This window comes from Gymnodraco acuticeps, unplaced genomic scaffold (genome assembly GCF_902827175.1).
Source record: "Gymnodraco acuticeps unplaced genomic scaffold, fGymAcu1.1, whole genome shotgun sequence".
NCBI lineage: Eukaryota > Metazoa > Chordata > Actinopteri > Perciformes > Bathydraconidae > Gymnodraco > Gymnodraco acuticeps.
The window spans coordinates 707,048-729,667 of NW_022992308.1; the positions used below are offsets into that span (position 1 = coordinate 707,048).

Here is a 22,620-nt window from a genome sequence, read left to right on the forward strand (position 1 = left end):
AACATCAAAGCGTGTAAGTGACGTACCCATCACACTGTGCGGTCTGCTCAGGGTTGAGAATGAGGCAGGAGTGGTACCTCCTCAGCACAGCTACGATACACAGACAGAGGCTGGTGGTGTAGCTGCCCACCAGGCTGGAGGACTTCAGCAGCAGCTCGGCTTCCACCAGACTCAACTCATTCACAAGCTACAAAAAACACACTAACAGTCAGTGGATTGTATAAACAACTGTGAATAAAACAGAGATTTATCGGGATTTATGTGATGAAGTACCTGAATAGCAAAGTCTATGAGGCCACTAATGTTGAGGGAGTACTCCATGAGGTCAAAGATGAACTGGATGTGCTGGACGAGAGGCAGGTGATAGGACATCCCTAAGGCAAAGCTGTTGATCTGTTCCAGCACATTTCGGGACACCTGCACACACACAAAACATCATTAGCATGCAAAATACAAAACAATATTTCAGTCCATGTTCTGACACTGGGCTGCGACAGAACCATATGCTGCCATTCAGCCGAGCTCCAACACTGACACCATTTGGCAGAAGTATTTAAGCGATGCCAAAATATTTTGTCAGCCACTGGAATTATGTTGTTTGAGCAAAACAAACAGGACAAATGGAAGCAGAAAGAACCAAAAAGGACAGAGGATTTTTTATTATAAACCAACAATAACTGATTAAATAACAGAGTGTATTGACTACATATCAATTTAAATGTTATGTTAACATAACATTAACACAAATTGCTTTCTTGGCGACTTGGATGAGAAAACACCACTCTGTTAATGAAGTTTACGCCACTAGCACATTAACGTAGCTTAGCATGAAGACAGGAAACCCGCTAGCCAGGTAGAGTGAATTAATTGCGCATCAACAAAGCTTTCCAAAAAAAAAAAAACAGCAGAAAACCCTGGAAAAAGCAATTATTCTCAGTTTAACATTTTGAAGTTTGTGCAGATTTTCCAAGGTTACAAATGTGTAACCTTTGGACGGACCCAGGCAAGCGGTTTGCTTTGTTTTCAGTATTTATGCTAAGCTAACAGTCTTTTTGCTGTAGCTTCAAAGTTAACAGTATTAGGAGAGTGGTTTTACTCTTCTCATGCAAGAAAGGAAACAAATGACAAACTATTCACTAAATAAAATTATAAGTGACAACAACCCTAACTTTAGTGCTATTGAAAAGTTGATCTTATACATAAACTATTTAAAGACAAAACATGGCAACTATGTTTAAATGTGTATTGCTCCGTAGACTTGACCCTTGGATGGCTGTTAGCTAAACTTGAATTAAAGGAACTTAAACATGCAAATTAAATTGCGCATTACTTTAAATTGCAAAGTAATTCTTATTATATAATCCATGGGTAATTTTGACAGTGTTGATATAAGGATCGACGACATCCTCCATTACAGCCGGCTGCATTTTTAAGTGACAGTCACCCAAGTGCATTATATATTCAGCCTGCTGCATTGTATTCAGGCATCTCAAGAGAAATCCAAATATATTCAAATCACATTTAAATTCAAATGAGTCACCTTGGGAGCTCTTTTATTTTAGGCTGCTAAAGTTATTTGCATTAATCAACTCTGTGGTTGATAAAATAATTAACATATTCCCACATACTCTTAAACATGAGACACACGAGGTCATGAGAGAAAGGGTTTCCCTGATCTGACCTGGGAGGTGACCTGGTGCTGGTCAAAGTGGGAGAGGTGCTGGAATTTGGCGAAGATATCTTCAGCAGTGGGAAAGGCCTCGGGCTTACTCCTTTTCCGCTTTTGTCCTTCCTCCCCTCCTGCGTATAAAGGAAAGAGAGGACAATGAAAAATAAGAGAAGGAGCAACAACTCATAACTGGTCAGCTGTATTTTTTCCAGTCTGTCGAGCAGGCCAGCCGTGAAATGGAGTTAGGCCAATGGTCTGTTATCTTATTCCCAGCCTCCTTCGATTTGAAGCTTCAATGATAAAAAGACACTGCTGTAAAAGCATTTAAAGTAAAGGAAAATTGTGCTTTTCATTTAACCCTTAGATGCATAAGTGGGTCTTTTTTGACCCGGTGAGGTGGTTTTCTTGACGTATCTTTGTAATTACATTTTTTTATCATTTCATATTCCAGCTATTCATCAAAAAACATGTTTTGGATATCATGCAATTCAAATTTTAAATTTAAATTTTAAGAAATTGTAGTTTTTGTATTACTACCCCAAGCTTCCATAAGTGGGTCAAAAATAACCTACATGCATTTCGTTTTTTTTTTCAAAATGTAATTTTTTTTTCTAAAATTATAAATAGTGAAAAATTAAATATAAAATATTTCTAGTGTGAACCAAAATATAATACAAGTGATTTTTCTTAACCAAAATGACAAAAATGGCATAAAAACACATTATTCTAATACCAGGGTTCATACACTTTTTCACCAATGATTTTCAATGACTTTTCCATGACTTCTCAATGACCTTTACCTCATTTTCCATGACCAAAATAAAATGACCACTGAAAAATGTTTTATTTGAACATGGAACAGGAAAATAAGGTCTGCATATGAGACCTGTAGTGCCTATTTAAAACAAATCAAATAGTAGGCTTACTAGCTTCTACACGCTGAAGCAACTGTAGTCAGGGATGCAAACTCATCGGGTATGAAAAAGGTGACAAGGATCCGAGCCCCCGACCCCATGGAATATCGGTTAAGGAATAACAGAGGATTTTAGCAGTCAGAACAACTAAAGCAGCAGTGGTGATAATAACAGAAATGCCAAAGAGTCACATCTAACATCTACTATACTTGGGTAACATTTTGAGATACTTGTACTTTATTAAGTATTTCAATGTTTTACTACTTTGTTCTTCTACTCCTCTACAATTCAGAGATAAATGGTATTTAATACCTTTAGTTACTTCACAGATCTGGATGAATGATGGTAAATATAACCAAGTGTTAAATCAGACTTTAGTTCCACCTGGAGTAAATCCACAAGCTACCCTGCAGTATACAGATTATTTCGGCGATTAGATAAAATGTAAATTATATTTGACGCAACTTTAGTTACATTTCCATGACTTTTCCAAAACTTTGGTAAAAATATTGTTTTCCATAACTTTTCCAGGGCCTGGAATTTGCATTTTGAATTTCCATGACTTTTCCAGGTTTTCAATGACCGTACGAACCCTGTAATACTTATGGAAGAGTGTAGGGTCCAGTCACTCGGGCATCTAAGGGTTAAGAGAATTGTTGAAAGTCATCAGCTCACACAGATGCGGTAAGATGATACAAGACACTCCAATCTATGCACTTATAGATGGAAAACCTCAAATCACCTTAATAAGGTCACAGGTATCAGAGATAAAATGGCTGTAGAGATGAGGGATGTTAGCATAGAAATTGGTCAGAGAGAAGATTGAGTGATGGAAGCCCCCTTGGGGTCGATAAAAAAAAAATGGAGCGTGTTCTCTTAAGAAGGGCAGATAAAAGGAAAGGGAATACAAATTAAATGTGTTCAAAAAGAGAAAGATTTTGTTCAGGATGATAACAGCTGGAGTCAGAAAGCCTGCATGTGAATGATGTTTAACAAACATCCAAATAAAATAAAGCACCTGCTGTCTGGTAACCAGGGTTCATACACTTTTTCACCAATGATTTTCAATGACTTCTCCATGACCTTTACCTAATTTTCCATGACCAAAACAATTACTCTCAGCGGTACCACTGAAAATGGTTTATTTTAACATGGAACAGGAAAATAAGGTCTGAAACATGTTGTGCCTATCTAAAACAAATCAAATAGTAGGCTTACTAGCTTCTACACGCTAAAGCAACTCAAATCTCTCACAAGCAAAATACCTCGTTAGTTAAATGCCATTTTACGTTTACTATATTACTATACGATACAGTATGTATTATCATTATAGTATTACTATTTAAAATATAAATTATATTTGATGCATGACTTTTCCAAAACTTTGGGGAAAATATGATCTCTTTCATGAGACTTGTTTTATCCAAAAAAATCCAGGGAACATATTTAAAAACGTCAACGCTATTTAACTGATAACATTGTTATCATTAAACATGAAAAGTAGCCGAGAAGAAGCTGAATATTAATCTTAAATTGCAGTTAGGAGCCATACAAACTGCATGCCTAGAACTAAGGTCATGTAAAACAGGAGTAAATGATAAATAAAAGAGATTACACTATCAGTCAAAGCTGATAACATAGATTTGAACATTTACCTGTTTCTGCTGTGCTTTTGCGGTTCAGCACCTTCAAGATGTCTTTGGTAATTTTCTTGATAGTGTGTCGGGCCTCATCTCTCTGTTTGCCGACGCCGTACAGGACCACTAACCGCTGGTTGCACTCGTGGCTGGCACTCTCCTCCTGAGAGCAATGACAAAAAGACAGAGAAGATCCTCATTATCTGGATGCAGCAGAGCAGGACAAACAGAAGGTCTGAGGAATACATGCAACAGAATTGTGACATTTCCTTGGAATGCAGCCACAACCTCGCTATCTCAAGAAAACATACAAATATGTAGGAGTTTGTTTTGTTTTGTCATTTCTTTTTGTATTTCCACGCAGTGAGCTCTCTTACCTGAGGAATAGGGAAGTGAGTGGCATACTGAATGTGGCGAGGTTGTTCATACAGTTGAGGGAAGGCCGGGTCCAAGCCTTTGTCCTTAATGCCGACTTTGCTGTCCTGCTCTGGAGCGGGCTTCTCGGGGGAGGGGCTCCCCTTAGACTCGCAGTGCATCGGAGGAGAGAACATCTGCAAGGCAAATGTAATAACTTCAGGAATTCCATATAAAAAAAATAACTTTAATTTGAAACGAAAACAAGAAATATGAAACGTTAAATGATTTGTGTACCTCGTCAAAATTAGCACTGGAGTTGGCATCGATTTCCATGGACTCCGACAGACCGGTATCCTGTTGAACAAGCAACGACCTCATGTTAGCCTCTTACACCACGCTGTGATTTAGTACTGTTGCACAAATGACTCATGACACTCTAACAGCAGATGCTTGCCTCCATCTTGACGTTGCCGCCTGCGTCCTGCTCCTTGCGCTCTGACTCATCGGAGGGCTCGTCGCTGGGGGAGCGCGGGCGCGGCAGGTGGGAGTCAGAAGCCAGGTCGCCGCGGGAAATGAGCGTGCACATGTAGATGTTGTGGGAAAAGACGTCGTGACGGATGAGCTCGCAGAAGAGCAGCACCAGGTTGGAGAACTCCACACGCTCACTTTCATTTCCAGGCTCCGCTGCAGAGGGGAAAAGGGATTTGAATAATTTAATACCAGGTTCCCATAGCCAAATCATTTATAATAAATATGCCCTGGGTAATGAAAAAAGAGGCAAAGACAAAGAGATATGAAAGTCCTTTAATATCAGATCAAGATGACACATTTGAGAATCACAACCAAAATGTAGGGAAAAAGACTCACTGAGAGTGGGGGCCTGAGTGTCGAGGAACTGCAGCAGAACATCCTGAAACACTGGCATTGTGGCCGCTGAGAGGGAGCCGGATGACACGGAGCCTTTCTCATCCACCACCTCCGACTCACCACACCTCTGCAAACACACAGAAAACAGCAGGTGAGTGCTCAATGTAGGGCTGCTCGATTATGGCAAAAATCATAATCTCGATTATTTGGGTCAATAATTGATATCTCGATTATTAAAAACGATTATCCATTTACTTTTGTAAAAAAAAAATTAAACAGTAGGTTTATAACAGTTGATTACCCTGAACTTTAAGGGTATTCAACTGAAAAACCAAAATAAATAAATATATAATTTTAAAATAATTGATATCGTTTTATTTCGATTATGTTGTTTTCATAATCGTTGCAAGCCAAAATCTTCATTGGGATTCAAATACGATTAATTGAGCAGCCCTAGCTCTATGTAGAAAACACATTATCACAGTTCTCTTATTCAGATTTAGAGTTGTCTACAGCAAGTCCCGTTGTAATTAGGGCATTGACCCATTGTACCACATGTAGACATTACATCAAAAAATGACTGGTTATACACTTATATAGTAGGACAGATCCACTGAGGAAAAGAAATCTGAGTTCAACTAGCTACATTGTTACCAGAGCACAGGAAATGTAATTTAGTTAATCACTGAGATAACAGTTTTTTTGGAGTCACACAGAGGTTAATGGTTCTCTTACCTCTGCTTCTATTTCAGCCTGTCTCTTCTCCAGCAGCTTGGCCACCACCATGGCTCTGTGTCGGCCCGAACGCTTACAGCACACGGCCCACTCACACAGCAAGGTCACCACGGCGTCATCATCTGGCGACATCTGGACAGAAACGTGTGTTATTATAAGACAATCCTGCAAAAACGGAGAGGTTTGTAGCCACATTTCATTATCTGTTGATCACAGCAGGACAAAACAAACGTATATACATATCTCAGGGTTTACAGTTGTCGAAAATATGAAAAGGATAAAAAGAATCAATATTTACCTCATGTCCTTCTTTACTCTGACCCGAGCCAAAGATTTGGTTGTACAGGGAATCCAGCGAGTTGTTAAAGTCAGACTTCTCAAAGCTGTGGTTGTCTAAAACCTCCAGGGTGTGGAGAACCCTCCCGATGGTGAACCCTGGCAACAGATAACAAAGAGTTATTTCCAACACTGACCTTGTTGTCCTCACACACCTGTTCTCATGAGCGGTAAACATAGGAACGGTTTCTAACCTGCGGTGGTCTCCTGGCACTTGTCAAACGACCACCTGAACTCCACGGCCTGGCCTCGCTCCTTCACTTGCTCCTCGATTTCTCTCAACTTTGTTCGAACCTGTGTTAAAATAAAAAGCGTTATCCTGACCCCTCAAGAAAAACCCCACCGTTGTAATGGGAAGTCAACTCTCCACGCAATGCATTTGGCAGAAGGGTGACAAGGACAAACTTATTTTAGGAAGGAAAACTTGGTCATAACAAGTCAAAAACAGTCTTACTAGTTTCGTATTTTTAACTTCAGTTTCCATAATGCAATTCATATTTTTGCAATGCTGCAATTATTCCCTGAACAAACTGGAAAGGTTTCAAAACAGCTGGAAATCCCGTAGGGAGAATATTTAAAATCATATTTTTAGTAAGCCAAGAGTATGACATAAATTCCTCTTGATTTCTAAACTACTAGTCATTAGCTGTAATTTCCTGCAACGGTTAAGGGAAGAATACGGACATTATTATACATGTACCCATTTTCTTTTAATCAATTTTATATCCATATATACATAGATTTGTGAAAGTAGGAAGGACAGTACAGTATGTGTATATGGAGTGTGATGGGAAAAATCTATTACCCTGTACTGCTTCTTTGAGAAAATTGCCAAAAAACAAAAATACAAATGTACAGTGAGCGGAGATGGAGGTACCTGCTGTGTGAAGGCAGTGTTGCCCCCGGGCATGGGTAAACTGGACGGAGCGATGGGCAGGAGGTCGAGGGGGGAACCAGTTTTGTTCCTGCTGTCTGTGAGGGAGTAATGCCAGACCAGAGCACTGGGACAGCACAGCACTATGCTCTGATAGGACAAAAACAGGGGGGAAAAATATTAAATAGGTGAATGAACTAAGGTTTTATTTTTATATTTCCTACATGAGTCACAATGAATACCTGCAGCATGCAGCTGAGGCCGAACACCAGGGGCCGGTGCTGCGGGCAGATGTAGAAGTCTGTGAAGGCCGTCTGAAGCTGGTTTCCTCCGGTCGGCTGCGAGGTGGGCGTTGGGGGCAGGGCGTTGCCTTGCTGCGTCAACATGCCATGGGTTGGATGCCCTCCTGTGCCGGGGCCTAGGCTCCCGTCGCTTAGCAACAGGTTGAGGCGGCGTGTACAGAAGTAAGCCAGCCTCCGTGACAAGTAAGCCGACTGTACAAATTCCCCTGAGTACTGCGGGGGGAAAGATTCACAGCATTACCCCCAGCACTCAGTGTCCATTAACATCACTCAACTTTGGAGGGAGAAACAAGATGAGCGGCTGTGGCCCCAGTGGGCATCTGTTAGCAAAGGTCAACACCACTAAAGTGACGAAGACACGCAACTGATGCATGATGAAGTGTTGACAGCTGTAGAAGTCTGTCACAGCACCAAGTGTGTGACTAGCTGCTTGAATGGTAAGCAGCAGGGCATGTTTCCCAAAAGCAATTAGGGTTAGGGTATGAAATGGTGACAGGGAGTAATACCTGTAGTAAAAGCGGAAGGAGAAGTCTGAGAAGCTCATCTTCACCAGGTCGGACTTTTTCGAAACACTCCAGCACCCACGTCAGGAACTCATGTCTGTCCAACATACCGTCCTGAAGATAGAAATCAACACAAATGCATCTTAATGTCAAGTAGATGAACATGTGTCTACTCTACAGGGATGAAGGGAGCAGGAAGGTACAAAATGCAGAGGCAGAGTTGGACAACATAAATCAGAAACATAATGTTATCCTTTATACATTTTTTCCTTCACTACTCTCGCTAAATGTAATGTAATTCATAGAGAAAGTAATAATATTACTTACCAAGTCTCGAAATGCCCCTAGGACTATTTTCAGCACAGCAATAACTTACAAAAAGATCATGTTTCACTGGAGGAAAAAAAACGTTGTGATTCAAGTTATGTATCAGCTGAAACATGTGAACGGACCTGAAACATGAACATGGCGAGCTTCTCGTTGTATTCCCACTGCTTCATGGCCGTCTCCACGTCAGCAGGGGTGGCGGGGAGGGGGGAGCTGCAGCCTTGACTGGGAAACTGTCTGTAAAACTCGGCCACCTTCTGAAGCTGCTCCCACAGATACTTGGTGATAATCTGAGTCCATTCTACACACAAAAAAGCATCTTAAATACAGAACTTGAATAACTAATATCCCATAGAAGGGGAGCACAAAGGGTGATAAACATCTAAAAACACTTATTCAAAACAGGCGATTATGTTCTCTTGCTTACCTATACAGGGATCGATCACATGCCTCTTCTTGACTTTAGTTTCTGTGATGGCTGCGTGATAAGCACAGGTCATTTTGATCATCCATGCCGAGCGCATGACAGGGACCGAGTACTTGGCCAAGTATCCAAAAACCTCCTCCTTTTTGCTAAAGATTGGAACCTGGGATAAAGACATCACATGTACATCAGTAATGTTGAGTGATCAATGGAAACACAAGGAATTCGTCAACACAAACATCAGGAAAAAATAACTGCAAGAAACACAAGGTCAAGTCCTTTATTTAGAAGTTTGAAGATCAAAATATAGACAACATCCAAACAGCTGACAGTGTAATAGACAGGTCTAAAAGGGAAAGGGGAAAATCAAACAATGAATTAAACCAAATACATTCGGTGTATGTTACTTCTAAATTGTCTCAATTCTATTATTGTCTGCTATTTGATTTCCTTTCCAACATTGCCTGTTTCCATTTAAAAAATAAATAAATCTGGAGTCGACAAATCAATCAAACACATCTGCTTTGACTTCCTGATGTTACTTCTTCTGTGGTCTGAATAGAGTAGTTCCAGTAGGAGAAATCTGGAACTGATGTCCTTCTGAAAAAGTGATCTGTCAAAGTAATTAATAAACAAAGAAAGGACATTGTTAATTGTACTGAGAAAACATTCAAATATGTATACATCATGTATGTACAAACGCAAGCAGGAACAACAGAAAATACATGAACTACTGCATAGTTGTAAATGATACAGAGCTTTCATACGTTTATGAATAGAAAGCTCACCTCTAATTTAAACTGATGTATTAACAATTAAATACCTATTTGTTGTCGCTTAAGAGAACTTACAGAGTAAACATTTTTTGTTAGAAAATGAATTAAATACCTCAATCTAATAAGAGACTTCCAAGTCAAAAAATAAACAACACACAGAAATAAAATCTTTTTCCACTAACAAACAACAGCATTCATTGTATTTTGGGTCAATACACCCAAACAAGACAAACAATAGACTTGTTTTAACGAGAAGTAAAAAAAACGCTACATTACTTACCCTTTCTGCATTGTTCTCTTTTTGTGATGGTAAAATTGAACCGTCCAGGGCAATTCTTCATTTTTATCACCGCATACGTTCATTGTCTTTTTTTGGCTTTCTCAGTAATTACACGTAAAGCGGTGATATACACTTCAGGACCCTCCTCACCTAATCTGTTAGCAACATCTGCCCAGGCTGTCCCTGCAGCAAACATTTATTGAGCCTTGCTCAGAGACAATAAGGGATTTATAGCAGACGTTGCAAAAAAAAGAGGTGTTTGTACAATTAATGTGTACTGATATATCTGCATTATTTATAGGTATAGGTATATAAGTATACAGTAACATTAGCTGCCTTCCTGAGGCTGTGATGCTCATTACACGTCCAAACACTAAATCATGTTTTCTATATGATTGATTAGGGTAGGACATCTTCACATCGTTAGTCTTGGATAGCTTTCTTCAGTATAAAGACACTTTTAATGCGAAACTGTATGCTATTAGCCTTGTGACAACAGCAGGATAGCATTGTAGCATTTTTTACTTAAAGTAGCAACAGTTAGGAACGGTAACATGCTACCTTTAGCTTTGAATCCAACATGCTAATACTCAACATGTTAGCATCTTATTATTGTATTCATCTTGGTTTGGCAGCCACTTAACTCATGACAGAAAAAACAAAAATAAACATATTTTCATTTGTTTTGTAGGATGTGATCTTATCGGTGATTGTTATCATGTAGCTAAATGTTTTTTTATTTATGTACTCTAACCAGTTACAAGGACAGTTACATTACGTTTATTTCCTTTGTCATTGACATGGTTGGAAGATTTTTGGTTTCGGTGAAATCCCAGTCCCTTCCAAATGTAAATAGTAGGAAATCAAAGCTGATGTGAAGAGAATCACATCGATTGACCAGCCAAACAAAGCACAGCAGAGAGGAGGCCAATGTATTGCAAAGTATACAGGCAGTTTAAAACAAAGAAAATGCATAATATAGCAAAAAAGGCTTTATAGACTTATGCATGGATCTTACCTTTTTAGCCAGCTGTGTCAGAGGTTTAGTCCCCGCTAAATCCGTGAACCAATTATTGATGGAGCTTTGTGACCTTGCTGTGACGAGCCAGAAATTATCTTTCTGGTTGACCTGTGGTTTACGTTTCCCTGTGTCTGGAAATGTGTTGTACCGCAGCTTCTCTGCGATGATGCTGCTGAAGTTTGAACTAATCTGTAGGGAAACATAAATGATGGTTAAATCAAACATAAATAAATAACTAGAAGTGGCGTAAAGTGTAGGTCTTGAGCTAAAGGCCTTACCTTTGAAGGGTTAAAGTTGACATTTTTGGCACTGCCATGTTCATCACCAGAGACAGCTGGCTGGTTATTGAATCCTTGTTTCACATTTAGTGCAGTCAACTCATCCTGAAAGTAAAACATATTTTAGTGCACATTAGAAATCTATGTATTATGAACTGAATTCATACAAATTCTTGCATTCTGAACCTGTCTAATATCTTTACCTTATGATTTTTCTTATTCCATTCGACCCTTGGCTAACCATTTTTATTGTAAATGAAAGCCTTTTTGTGAGAAAACATTTAAATTGCTTTGTTGCTAAAATATAAAATAAAGCCATGCCCATTTGAAAAATAAATGCCTTTATGCAAAGTTGATATTGTTGATGTACATAATCTCTGAGGCCAGACTAGTGTTAGCAGGAGAAAATCAGCATATGTGCCTTATTTGGTCTGCAGACTGCTGGTGTCAAAAGGACGCAGTTATAATGACATGTTGTCATCATTAGAGAGTTTTCCATCACCGTTGTCAAAACCCCAAAAGGTAAAGCAGTCAGTGTTCCTTCTACATCAACAGACTATCATCTAGGTTAGATTAGATATACTTTATTGATCCCACTATTTTTGTTGCAACAGCAAGTAGATAAGACATTGCCCAATAAAATAATAACTAAATACAAAATATAATACAATAAAAAAACAGTAAAGATACATATATCAGCAGTTAAAGATACACAAAAAAGGGAACATATATATCAATAGGGAAGGATATATATCTATAGAGTATATCTATTGATTACACGATATAAATATACAGGACTGAAGGCAGTGTACATTATTAAAGGCCAGCCTATCAATCTCACAAAATGTAAACACTGAATACAATACATGTACATTTGAGTTTACAATTGAGAAATGAGAGATATATACAAATGAGAGCATTTGTCTTTTTGAGAAGGAAAAACCTGGAGTGTGACCTGGATAAGCAAAGGTTAATTATAGACCAGGAGCTAGCAGTTCTTCACAGCTAGGCCAAACTCCAATCTTAAACTGAGCACAGATCATTCATCTTAAATTAATGTACAGCTCGCAGGTCATAGGGTTAGCTGTGCAGGTTAAGCTAACGTCAACTGGTTGGATCAAAACATCAAGCGAACAAACAATTAACCAGTCACGCACAATCAAGAAGGAAAATTGTTTCTCCATCACAAAGCTAAATGCTGGTTGCAATTTGTATCAAACCGAATAGCATCTACCAACCGAGAGCTAGCTTAGCAAACGATGTTATCCAACGAACCGGTTGTTTTCCAAGTGGCGAGCTAGCTAACAAACTGACAACTAGGTGCTGTTCATTGTTATTGCTAGGCCCAAATCGTCTATAGCTGTTAGCTACACAGGCTAGCTTCTGTTAGCTTGAGCAGCTTCTTGGCTGGAATTTTTTCTCCAAAAATCCTTGTTATTGTAGTTTTTAGACCGCAAATCGTAAATTCTGACCTCTTTCTGCTTTGGATCTTGTGGATAAACATCCGGAGGGCCGAGTCGGGGCCGCTTCAATGGCCGGTGTTCGTAACTTAGGATCCCGAAAGCAGCCATCATCCAGCGGCATCACAGCCAGAGCTTTCCTCCTCCCCAGCAGCCTGAGCAGAGCTACAACAACGGAGCTCACTTCCGGCGAGGCTTCGCCCCCGAACTTCAAAATAAGAGCCACGGAAAATACATGTAGAACTGGGGGATACAAAGAAACGCAACATACCAGAAATGGAAGAAGTGCTCATATATTATACTTCAGTAAAAGTAGAAGTCCCAGAGTACAGGAATACTCCGTTACAAGTAAAATGATACTCAAATAAAGTAGAAAAGTATTAGCATCAGAATACACTTAAAGTACCAACTACTCAGATTCTCCCATTCCAGAATAATATATAAATTACATGTTTTAATTATAATTATGTATGCTTTAATGTATTGTAGCGAGCCTGTAGCCTATAGGGTGCTGAGTGTGTCACTCAAGCATCACATAGGGGGGATGGCGGGGAAGTTGTGACGTAGACACTACTATATGGGTGTGAGTTGGGGTGTAGTGTTCAGTGTGAGGATAAACCTACAACCTGTTCAAGTAACCTGTGTCCGTGTGTGAACAAAGGAGTGAATAAACCCTCCATAACTTGAAGCCTGTTTCCAACTCCCTTTGTAGAACGTTACAGTATCGTTACAGTAATCAAACTTGAGTATGTCATTTACACCACTGCCAAATACCAAGACCACATCTAGGCTATATCGATATAGTGACGGCTATGGTAGGGTTACAAAAGTTTGCTTTTACAAAACAATTATTCAATGATAATTTTAATAAACAATGACAAGTGATATGGATAATAATAACTAAATCGGCAAACAGGCGAATAAAAGGGAATATTCTGGTATATGAAATGCAGAAATGTCCAATTTTTCCAATGTATCAATCAATCAATGTTTATTTATATAGCCCAATAGCACACATGTTACATTTGTCTCAGTGGACTTCACAGTTTGTACAGAATATCAGTATGACAATACGACACCCTCTGTCCTTAGACCCTCACATCGTACAAGGAAAAACTTCCGGAGAAAACCCACAGTTTAAAGGGGAAAATGGGAGAAACCTCAGGGAGAGCAACAGAGGAGGGATCCCTCTCCCAGGACGGACAGACGTGCAATCAGAGCTGCCAAGTCTCACCCTTTGAGAGTGAGAGTCACGCAATTTAACCTCTTCACACGCCTCACGCCACACTTGCCATTTAACACGCTTTTTTCCCCTCTCACTACTTTATAATTATTTTTGTATTTAATGATATATTTCCATAACTTGTTGCTCGAGGCTTGCCGTAGTTCGAATCAGGGACAGGGTGAGTCCGCCCTATTCTGCCCCCGATTGGCTGACCGAAATATGTGATAACCAATCATCAGCCCTCGAGGCTAAATCTAACCAACCCAACGAAAGGCACCACGTATACAAACCAATCAGAGGCAGCTTAGGGCGGGTCATTGCGTCTCTATCCTATGAAGAACAACCTAACTCTATGGCGGAGAAATCGAAAAGTAAACGTGAAACGTCTGTGTCAGCGCCTCAATAATGCCGTGACTGACATTTTCATCTGAAGCGGGAGGTCAAACGGTAGGTAATCACATTACTTTTACAAATATTTTTATTTTGATGAAGTCAACGGTGGGTCTGACTACGTGAGACTTAACGTTACACAGGCTGCTGGTGAGCAGTGTGGCAGGTTGCTGCGGTGGGTTTAAAGGCCCTGACACACCAAGCAGTCACCAGAGGACTTGCCGACGCCGACTGTTGCGTCGTGGTGTTCTCCTGCGTCTTGGCCATGTGTCGCACGGGAACACACCGCAAAGACTTGCGTGAGTGGCAATAACTCTCCTTATCAGCAGGCGGCGGTAGTGTGTATTATTCATTAAAAATAGGCAACAACCGGAAGACAGAGAAGAAGAACAGACTGCGTGATATAAACAACAACAAATAGCGTGTGTAAACTGCAGCCTGGTTGTGATCCACTGCTGTCTGCCCGTCTTTGGTGCTCCACAACTACCCGAAGGGGCAAGTGTCCTGTACCGGGTGTACTGGGTTCGCAGAGAATCCCACTTCTTCCTCAGCTCTTTCTCTGAAGCACACAAATAAACGATGTAAGCATTGTGGCTAGTTAGCATGTCCAATTCATATCTATATGCAGTGCCAAACTGCACAGCTAGCAACAAGATAACAACAAAACACAATGTTGAAATAACAAATTACATTTCACGTTAACGTCACTGTACGCTGGCAAACAATAAAAAGCCAACAATATCTGCTAAAGAGCTCAATTGATGAAAAAGGTAATCTTACCCGAGAAACCAAGTTGCGTTTCAATCTCTCGCCAGAGTCCGGTTTTCACTACTCGGTTCGAGTACCTTTTCTCTGTGATGTCGTACAGAGCTGCCTCTCCTGGATCAATGTGATGAGCAGGTCTTCGTTTGCGTCATTCCAGATCGCCATGATGAGATGAAAATGAATATCAGTCTGTGTGTGCCTTCTTAAATCGTTTGTTTACGTCCCTCACTTCCGTTTCGCTTCTCATGCACTGATTCGCTAGCTGAACAGCCAATCAGAGTGATTGTTTGGTCCGACTGCCAGACCCGATGCATGGCCGATTCAACATGTTGAATCGGCCATGCATCGGGACAGGCAGTCCAAATAAGGCGTGTCACGGTCGACGGTGCGGGACACACCAAATTGAGTTTGGGCGACAGGACACGCTTCGTCTCCCGATTTACGAGAACAGCCGATATCGGCCTGGTGTGTCAGGGCCTTAACAACAACCGTGACTAATAGCAGTGTTAGCTAAATCATCACGTATTTGCGTGTGTGAGCTAATGGATACTTACTATGAGCTAAGGGAATTTACAGTACTGTACCTGTGCTGTTTGCATTTCTGTCTAATAAAAATATTCAATCAATCAAACAGTTTACATGTAGCTATATTTTGATCCAGAGGATCTGACACTGTGGATGTGGGATACTGGTTTAAAGGAAGCACCAATACAGTATGCTGGTAATACTGTACTATGTTTGTTCCCTTTTTCATTAGCACTCTACTTCTAGGTTAAATGTAATTTTGAAAATCTTTTCTGAAATACAAATTTGTAGATACGGAGTTTCATCCGCAAGTTGCTCTCGAAGTTTCTGAAGCCAGCAGCACTGCAGCACCGGGAATTGCATGAAATCCTCTATAAGGACCCATCAAACCAACTGCCATAGGTAATCCTCCAAGTTTCACATCAGCAGATGCACATACACTATCCACTCACTGATCTCACTCACATAATACTGTTTGTGTTTGTTAGAGGGCTGCTTGTGCAGACAAGTTATGAGTTTGATAATCTAATCTCATCACACATATAGGACCACAATGGAAACAAGTCCACAGGACTTTTTTATGTTATCCTTTTAGCCCAAATGTGTGACTGTACCTTGTGCTGTTTGCATTTCTGTCTAATAAAGTATTCAATCAATCAATCACTGATGTGATGAAGATACTTAAAGGGGTGCTTTCAAGTTAGCTATTGTGGTTGTTGATGATTGCTAAAGGGACTCAACACCGGTCTTATTCCCAGTCTCATACTGACATGTTGGTGTTGGGAATGAGAACATATTGCATCAATCTTTCTCCAGAATCGCATACAGCACCTTAATGACCTCTGTGATGTTGTTGATTTATTGTGTCTCTCGTAGGAGAAAAGCTGGTGATCGGCTTCACTACTCGAGCTACACTCAACAGGCTCCTTGATGCAGGAGACATTACACCGCAGCAAGTGCAGAGGTTCCAGCAGGCAGCAGTGGCGTTTCTGGTGAGGGATGTGGAGTATGCCATGAAGAAACTCCACATGAGAGCCCCTGATAAAACATGCCATGTTTCTGGATGTCCAGCAGAGGGTAGAGTATGGAGTGGAAGACGCCTTGTACTTTGTCGACAGGTTAGTTGGGGTATCAAGTCAAGTACATTTATCTATAGTGCCAAATCACAACACAAGTTATCTCAATATACTTAATAAGTAGAGCAGGTTAAAGACTCTTGGCTCTTGTTACATTTTCTTAACATTTTCTTAATAGATTGTAAAGTTTAATGACCACATCTGAAAAACAACCCGTTTCAGCTACATTACTTGACCAGATCAGTGCACATTGTGTTCTTTTTAGGTTTCCTGAACTTCTCCCATACAACGGACCTGACGAGCGTGACAAACTGAGTGAGGAGTTTCTGGACTACCAGTCCATGGACATTGCCATGCCCGAAGACCCAGCCACGTTCGACATTGAGAGCTTTTGGGGGAACTTGGCATCAATGAAGAATAAGGTAAGAATTATTCTGCACCCTTTGAAATACCCATTGACGTAATCAACTTAATTCTATACAAAAATACTTGAGAGTAATTAGGCTTCCTACATTTTTCAAAGATGACTGGTATGAGCAGATTTGGGAGGCTCTCCCGTATTGCCAAGTTGGTGTTGGTACTTCCACATTCAAATGTTGATGCTGAACGAGTGTTCTCTGTGGTGGGACTGAACAAAACCCGAAAAACTGTTTGGCTCTTGATGGAACTCTATCATCCATCATGACTGTGAAGATGGCAAACCTTGAGCCACAGTGTTTCAAATGGGAGCCCCCTCCCTCTGTCATCAAGGCATCAACACCTACAACATGAGACATGTCATGTAAACCAAAACACACAAACAAAGACATGCACTTTATTTATTTATAATATATATATTATATATATATTATTCTGGTTCTAATTTTGTTACTCTTAAACAAAAAATGCACTAAAGGAAAAGGCTGCTATTGGTTCTTAAAAGGCTGCTATTGTTTCTTAAAAGGCTGCTATGTTTTCTTTATATTGACATTTTATAAATAAATGTATTTTATTTGTCAAACTTTTATTTGTTACAATTGTTTTCATTTCTACTTGTGCTGGTCAATTATTAACACTATATAAGCATGAGGAGGCCGACAGTGCAGGGAGAGCAGCTGGCATGGGGGTGAAGACATCACAACAGTCTTAATGTTCATTTAAATTGAGATATTCCTCTAAATCGACGTTAAAAAAGGCAACAAAAAAAATCAAAACGCATCTTCCCCCGAAAGTCTCACTCCTACTTTTTACTGAAACTTGGCAGCCCTGCGTGCAATAGATGCTGTGTGTAAATTGAAAATATAATACATTTGCAACATAGGTAGTCCAAATGTTTGGAAATGCATGTGTGTATAATAGGAAGATGAATCCACAAGGATATCCATCCAGGATATCAAGATCCAGGGCTCGCGATGCAGGACACAGGAGCGCAGGATCATCCAGATCCCAGCGTATATAGACACCAAAAAGAAAGAAATTTGGGGAAGCTGGGTTAATCGGAACATGAGAGTACACAGGTGTGGTGGTTGTATTCTCCAGCCACTTCCCTTGTGTGTGTTTTCCCTTCCCCTGTCTGTGTGGGCGTGGTGGCTGTCACTCCTGGTTCCCGGCTCAACCTCCACCTGCTGCAATCAGTTGGGCACCCTCCTTTGCTACGCACCTGATTTCCATCAGCCATTTACTAATGGCATATCAGCGGAGGCTCCACAACTTGTCAGCGCCAGATCGTTGTTTAAACCCCAGTGGTAAAACTCTCAGCCTTCTTAGCATTAGTTAGCTATTTCCTCTACACCTGAATGTTCTTCTTACCTGTTCTTCTTGTGCTCCAGGATCACTCTCCAGCCGGATTACTCTCCACACTCCTCCACCTCAACAGCCGCTATCAGCCGGATTACTCTCCACGCTCCTCCACCTCAACAGCCGCCACCAGCCGGATTATTCTCCACGCTCCTTCACCTCAAAATAAACCTTTTTAACACTCTGCCGTGTCCTGCGTTTGGGTCCTCTCAGATAACCGTAACAACAGGTATAGACCGAGAGAAGGAAGAAGTAAGATGTCCCCCGACAAACTAAGCCTACAGTATATCAGCAAAACTAGGGGCTGAATCTAATCAGCCCTAACTATAAGCTTTATCAAAAAGGAAGGTCTTAAGCGCACTCTTAAACGGATAGGGTGTCTTCCGCCCAATTTATCAAATGTTTTCATGTGTTTATTTATTCCTGTTTTGATTTCCAAATGTATTTATTTCTGTTTTTTTACACATTTATTTATTCTTGTATTTTTTGTATTCCTGTATTTATGAATTAATTAATTATTTTACTTATTTCATGTTCTGTCCTCCATACCTGTGTGTGCATAAAGGTACAAATTCACTCCAAATGACCTCACAGCAAGACCTATAGTTGTTGAAAACACAGTGGTGGTCTAGTGGTCTATGCATTTGTTTTTCATGCTCGAGGTTCAATAACCAGGGGAGGGACATCTTCAGTCTTCTACTATGCTGATGTTATATCTGGAGACATTGGCCCCGCCACTTTTCTAACAAAGTGACGCTCATGAAATGCAGCCTTCAAAACTAGAGAAAAGACAACATTTGTGATATTATTACAATATCCGATTTCTGAAACTCTAGTCTTAAATCAGTGATCAATATAACCTCAATGTTGCCCAGCCGTATTTAAATGGGTTTTAAACGGATGTTAAAAGTTAGTTTGTGCATAAATGATATCAATAGCGAGGAACAGATTCAAAGTTGATAATTTGATGTGCCATCCTGTGTGTTACAAGTAAAAATTCTTTTTTTTCTTTCCACAGGCTAAAATATGTGTGCCATTGTTAATGTGAAACATTTCTACACGTTCACAAAAAAGCCTTTCTAATGTAAAGTTTTAACATCATTTTAAAAGGTGAAATTCATGGACATTTGAGTCGATGGAGGAAACCGTAGTGCAAGCCTTGAACTTTGCTCTGGGTTGATGGGTTTGCTTACAACATGCAGAGTAGAGGGAAGGCTGGAATAACAAACAGATATAAGGGGCGCTGAAAGCTCTAGACTAAGTGTAAGATTGTTGGCAGCATTGTACACATTTATTTTAAAAATGTGCGATTGGAAAATGAACAACATTATATGAAATCATAATTCCTTTTTAGGTGGGTCCTGGTTGCTTTATTTCCTTGAGGTCCAGTTTTAAAGTATTCTGTGTCAACATTTGGTTTAGCATTTACCTATATTAACATGTGTAATCAGAATACACACTGCAAAAGGTGAATCTCATTGAGACACAAGGTCTCATTCTCAAGAGAGACCTGTTCAGTGGTAACACCACCACACAAAGTTACAGACAGACAGGACACTAAACACAGAGGCAACAATCAAATAAAACATCGTAAAAAGTAGTCAGATATTGCAGGTGCAAACACCCACAGATGATTTCTCCAGCTTTTTTGAAATTATTTTAAAATCCGTGATGGGTATCAAACTGGTCAGCTTAAGTTCCTGCTGAAGTGTGTTCCAGGTTGAGGGGGCAGAATATGATATGGCTTTTTTCCAAAGCACCGTGCGTACTGAGGGGACAGACAGAGTGATGTAGTTTTGAGATCGTAGTCTATAGCTGTACTGTTTGTGTGAGATGTAAGTGGATATGTAGAGGGGCAGCAGTCCAAGCATAGCGGTATAGATGAGTTGGTACCAGTGCAGTGATCTGCGCATTGATAGTGATGTCCAGTTGACTAAAGAGTACAGTGTGCAATGGTGTGTGAGGGGTTTACAGTTGGCTATGAACCTCAGAGCCCCATGGTAAACAGCGTCCAGCAGATGAAGGGAGTGAGCTGAGGCGTTCATAACATCCCCGTAGTCCAAGAGCGGCAAAAATGTGGCAGCTCCAAGCCGTTTCCTAGCACTTGTGGAGAAGCAGGCCTTGTTTCTAAAAATGAAGCCCAGTTTTAATTTCAGTTTCCTTAAGAGATTGTCAATATGAGGATTAAAGCAGAGGTTTTCATCTATAGTGATGCCTTTATCTGTAGGTTTTAACAGCTTCAATGGGGTTATGCTGTGCAGACATGATGCAGGGAAGAACAGTTGTTAACTTTTTCTTATTTGAAAACATGACTTTTGTCTTGTCTGAATTTAACACCAACCTGAGGTGGAACAGATGTGACTGAAAAGTGTCAAAAGCAGACGTTCAAATGCACGGGCAACAGTGCTAGCACAACAGTATAGAACAGTATCATCTGCAAGTAGATGTACAGAGGCATCAATATTTTGACCCACATCATTTATATAAATTGTAAATGATTGTTTATTGTCCCAAGACCGAACCTTGAGGAACACCTCTGGGCACATTAAGAAAGCTTGAGGAGAGACCGCTGAATTGTACACATTGCTTGCGATTTGACAGATAGTTTGAAAACCAACCAACAGCTTGGTCGGACAGGCCTATATGGGATAACTTCTGGCATAGAATGCCATGGTCCACAGTATCAAAATGCCTTCGATAAGTCTATGAAAAGGGCAGCACAGTAGCTCTTTGCGTCCAAGCCTTCAACGATGTCATACTTTCAAAGCAGCCTGTACTGTGCTGCTTCCTAAAGCTTGTTCAAGCTTGAATATTCTTTGATTTGGCCATTCACCAGCCTTTCAAGTACTTTAGCTAAAATAGAGAGCTTGGAAATTGGTCTGTAATTATTCATCACCATGGGATCACCACCTTTCAATAAGGGGAGAACATTTACAGTTTTTTCAAACCATCTGGAATGACATTGTGTGTTTAGAAAGATTAAAACACGACAAGTGGTTCGGCTATAATATCTGCAGCTAGACGTAAGAACAAGGGGGGAGATCGTCTGGGGCCTGCTGATTTGTTGGGGTCTAGGCCCTTTACAGCCTTACAAACCTCCCCAACAGAGAAGGGTTTGAAGGAGAAAGTGTGGCTACTGGAGGCATGACTGGTGATGATGGAGGGGGTGAATTACCAAAAGAGAATGTGTCAAACAAGGAACTGGAGGAAATAAAATGTTTATTAAAACAATTAAGCATCTGTCTTATTTGACACAGGGGTGGAGTCAACAACAATGTTAGGAGGCAGCTCTAAGGAACGAGAACTGGCAGAGAGGGATTTGATGGTGTGCCAAAATCTCCAAGGATCGTTTAAACTGTCTGTGGCCTGGGATAAGTACAAATCGCTTTTGGCTTCTTTAATGGAGGCAGTACAGCAAAAGTGAAAGGTGATTTACCAGCTTATTTCCCCCCAGATATCAACAATTTGTAATGTCTTAAATGTTATTGTTCTATAAACTCAGACTATCGGATGGCAGGTATAGACTGCCTGTTCAATAAACTCGAGTGACAAATGATTATAATGAAACCGTTAATACAAGCTGCTACTCTAACTGACCTTGAAGCAGGTCGCTGTGTCTGTAAATACTTTGGCTAACTTGTATGACTGTGTTGTGATTGTGTGTTTTAGTCTGTAACTGTGCCATTACCATTCTTCGGCCAGGACTCTCTTGAAAAAGAGATTTGTAATCTCAATGGTTATCATGGTTAAATAAAGGTAAAAACATAAAAAACAAAACAATGAGCAGTCAATATACCAAATATTCTCCTCACAAACAAACACTGTCTCCACACACACATCCTTAGACAAGAAGGTAACGGTGGGCTAATTCAATAAGATACTGTCATGTTGTGTAGCAAAAATGATTGAGATGAACCCTGAGAATGAAAAACAAAGCTTAGAGCTGCTGTATTTTACAGTACTAACTCATCAGTAAAGTGTCCTAAATAGGTTCATATTGTAAATAAGTACTGACTGAGTCCAGATGTTTGTGAACACAGTTGTTAATTTCTCTCTCTCTCTCACACAAACTGTAATTGTTGTGTTGTTCAGTCCTCCAGTTT

The 22,620-nt window shown here is 40.2% G+C and overlaps 1 protein-coding gene across 3 annotated transcripts in view; it reads right to left on the minus strand.

Annotated features, from left to right (window-relative positions):
• med12 (mediator complex subunit 12) overlaps positions 1 to 12,958 on the minus strand; it is a 39,750-nt gene extending 26,792 nt beyond the window's left edge. For 2 of the 3 annotated variants that reach the window (XM_034208151.1, XM_034208150.1), the window contains exons 1-19: positions 12,773 to 12,958; positions 11,301 to 11,405; positions 11,020 to 11,211; positions 8,949 to 9,108; positions 8,647 to 8,822; positions 8,198 to 8,308; positions 7,632 to 7,904; positions 7,393 to 7,539; positions 6,710 to 6,809; positions 6,478 to 6,614; positions 6,180 to 6,344; positions 5,445 to 5,571; positions 5,032 to 5,261; positions 4,872 to 4,931; positions 4,598 to 4,771; positions 4,239 to 4,383; positions 1,682 to 1,800; positions 274 to 417; positions 27 to 187 (exon numbers count right to left, since the gene is read on the minus strand). In XM_034208151.1, coding sequence (XP_034064042.1) covers positions 27 to 187; positions 274 to 417; positions 1,682 to 1,800; positions 4,239 to 4,383; positions 4,598 to 4,771; positions 4,872 to 4,931; positions 5,032 to 5,261; positions 5,445 to 5,571; positions 6,180 to 6,344; positions 6,478 to 6,614; positions 6,710 to 6,809; positions 7,393 to 7,539; positions 7,632 to 7,904; positions 8,198 to 8,308; positions 8,647 to 8,822; positions 8,949 to 9,108; positions 11,020 to 11,211; positions 11,301 to 11,405; positions 12,773 to 12,874 — 2,828 coding nt within the window. In that variant the 5' untranslated portion in view covers positions 12,875 to 12,958. The remainder of the gene's footprint in view (positions 1 to 26; positions 188 to 273; positions 418 to 1,681; positions 1,801 to 4,238; positions 4,384 to 4,597; positions 4,772 to 4,871; positions 4,932 to 5,031; positions 5,262 to 5,444; positions 5,572 to 6,179; positions 6,345 to 6,477; positions 6,615 to 6,709; positions 6,810 to 7,392; positions 7,540 to 7,631; positions 7,905 to 8,197; positions 8,309 to 8,646; positions 8,823 to 8,948; positions 9,109 to 11,019; positions 11,212 to 11,300; positions 11,406 to 12,772) is intronic. The other variant, XM_034208152.1, reaches the window with a different exon arrangement.
• Between the last annotated feature and the right edge of the window lie 9,662 nt (positions 12,959 to 22,620).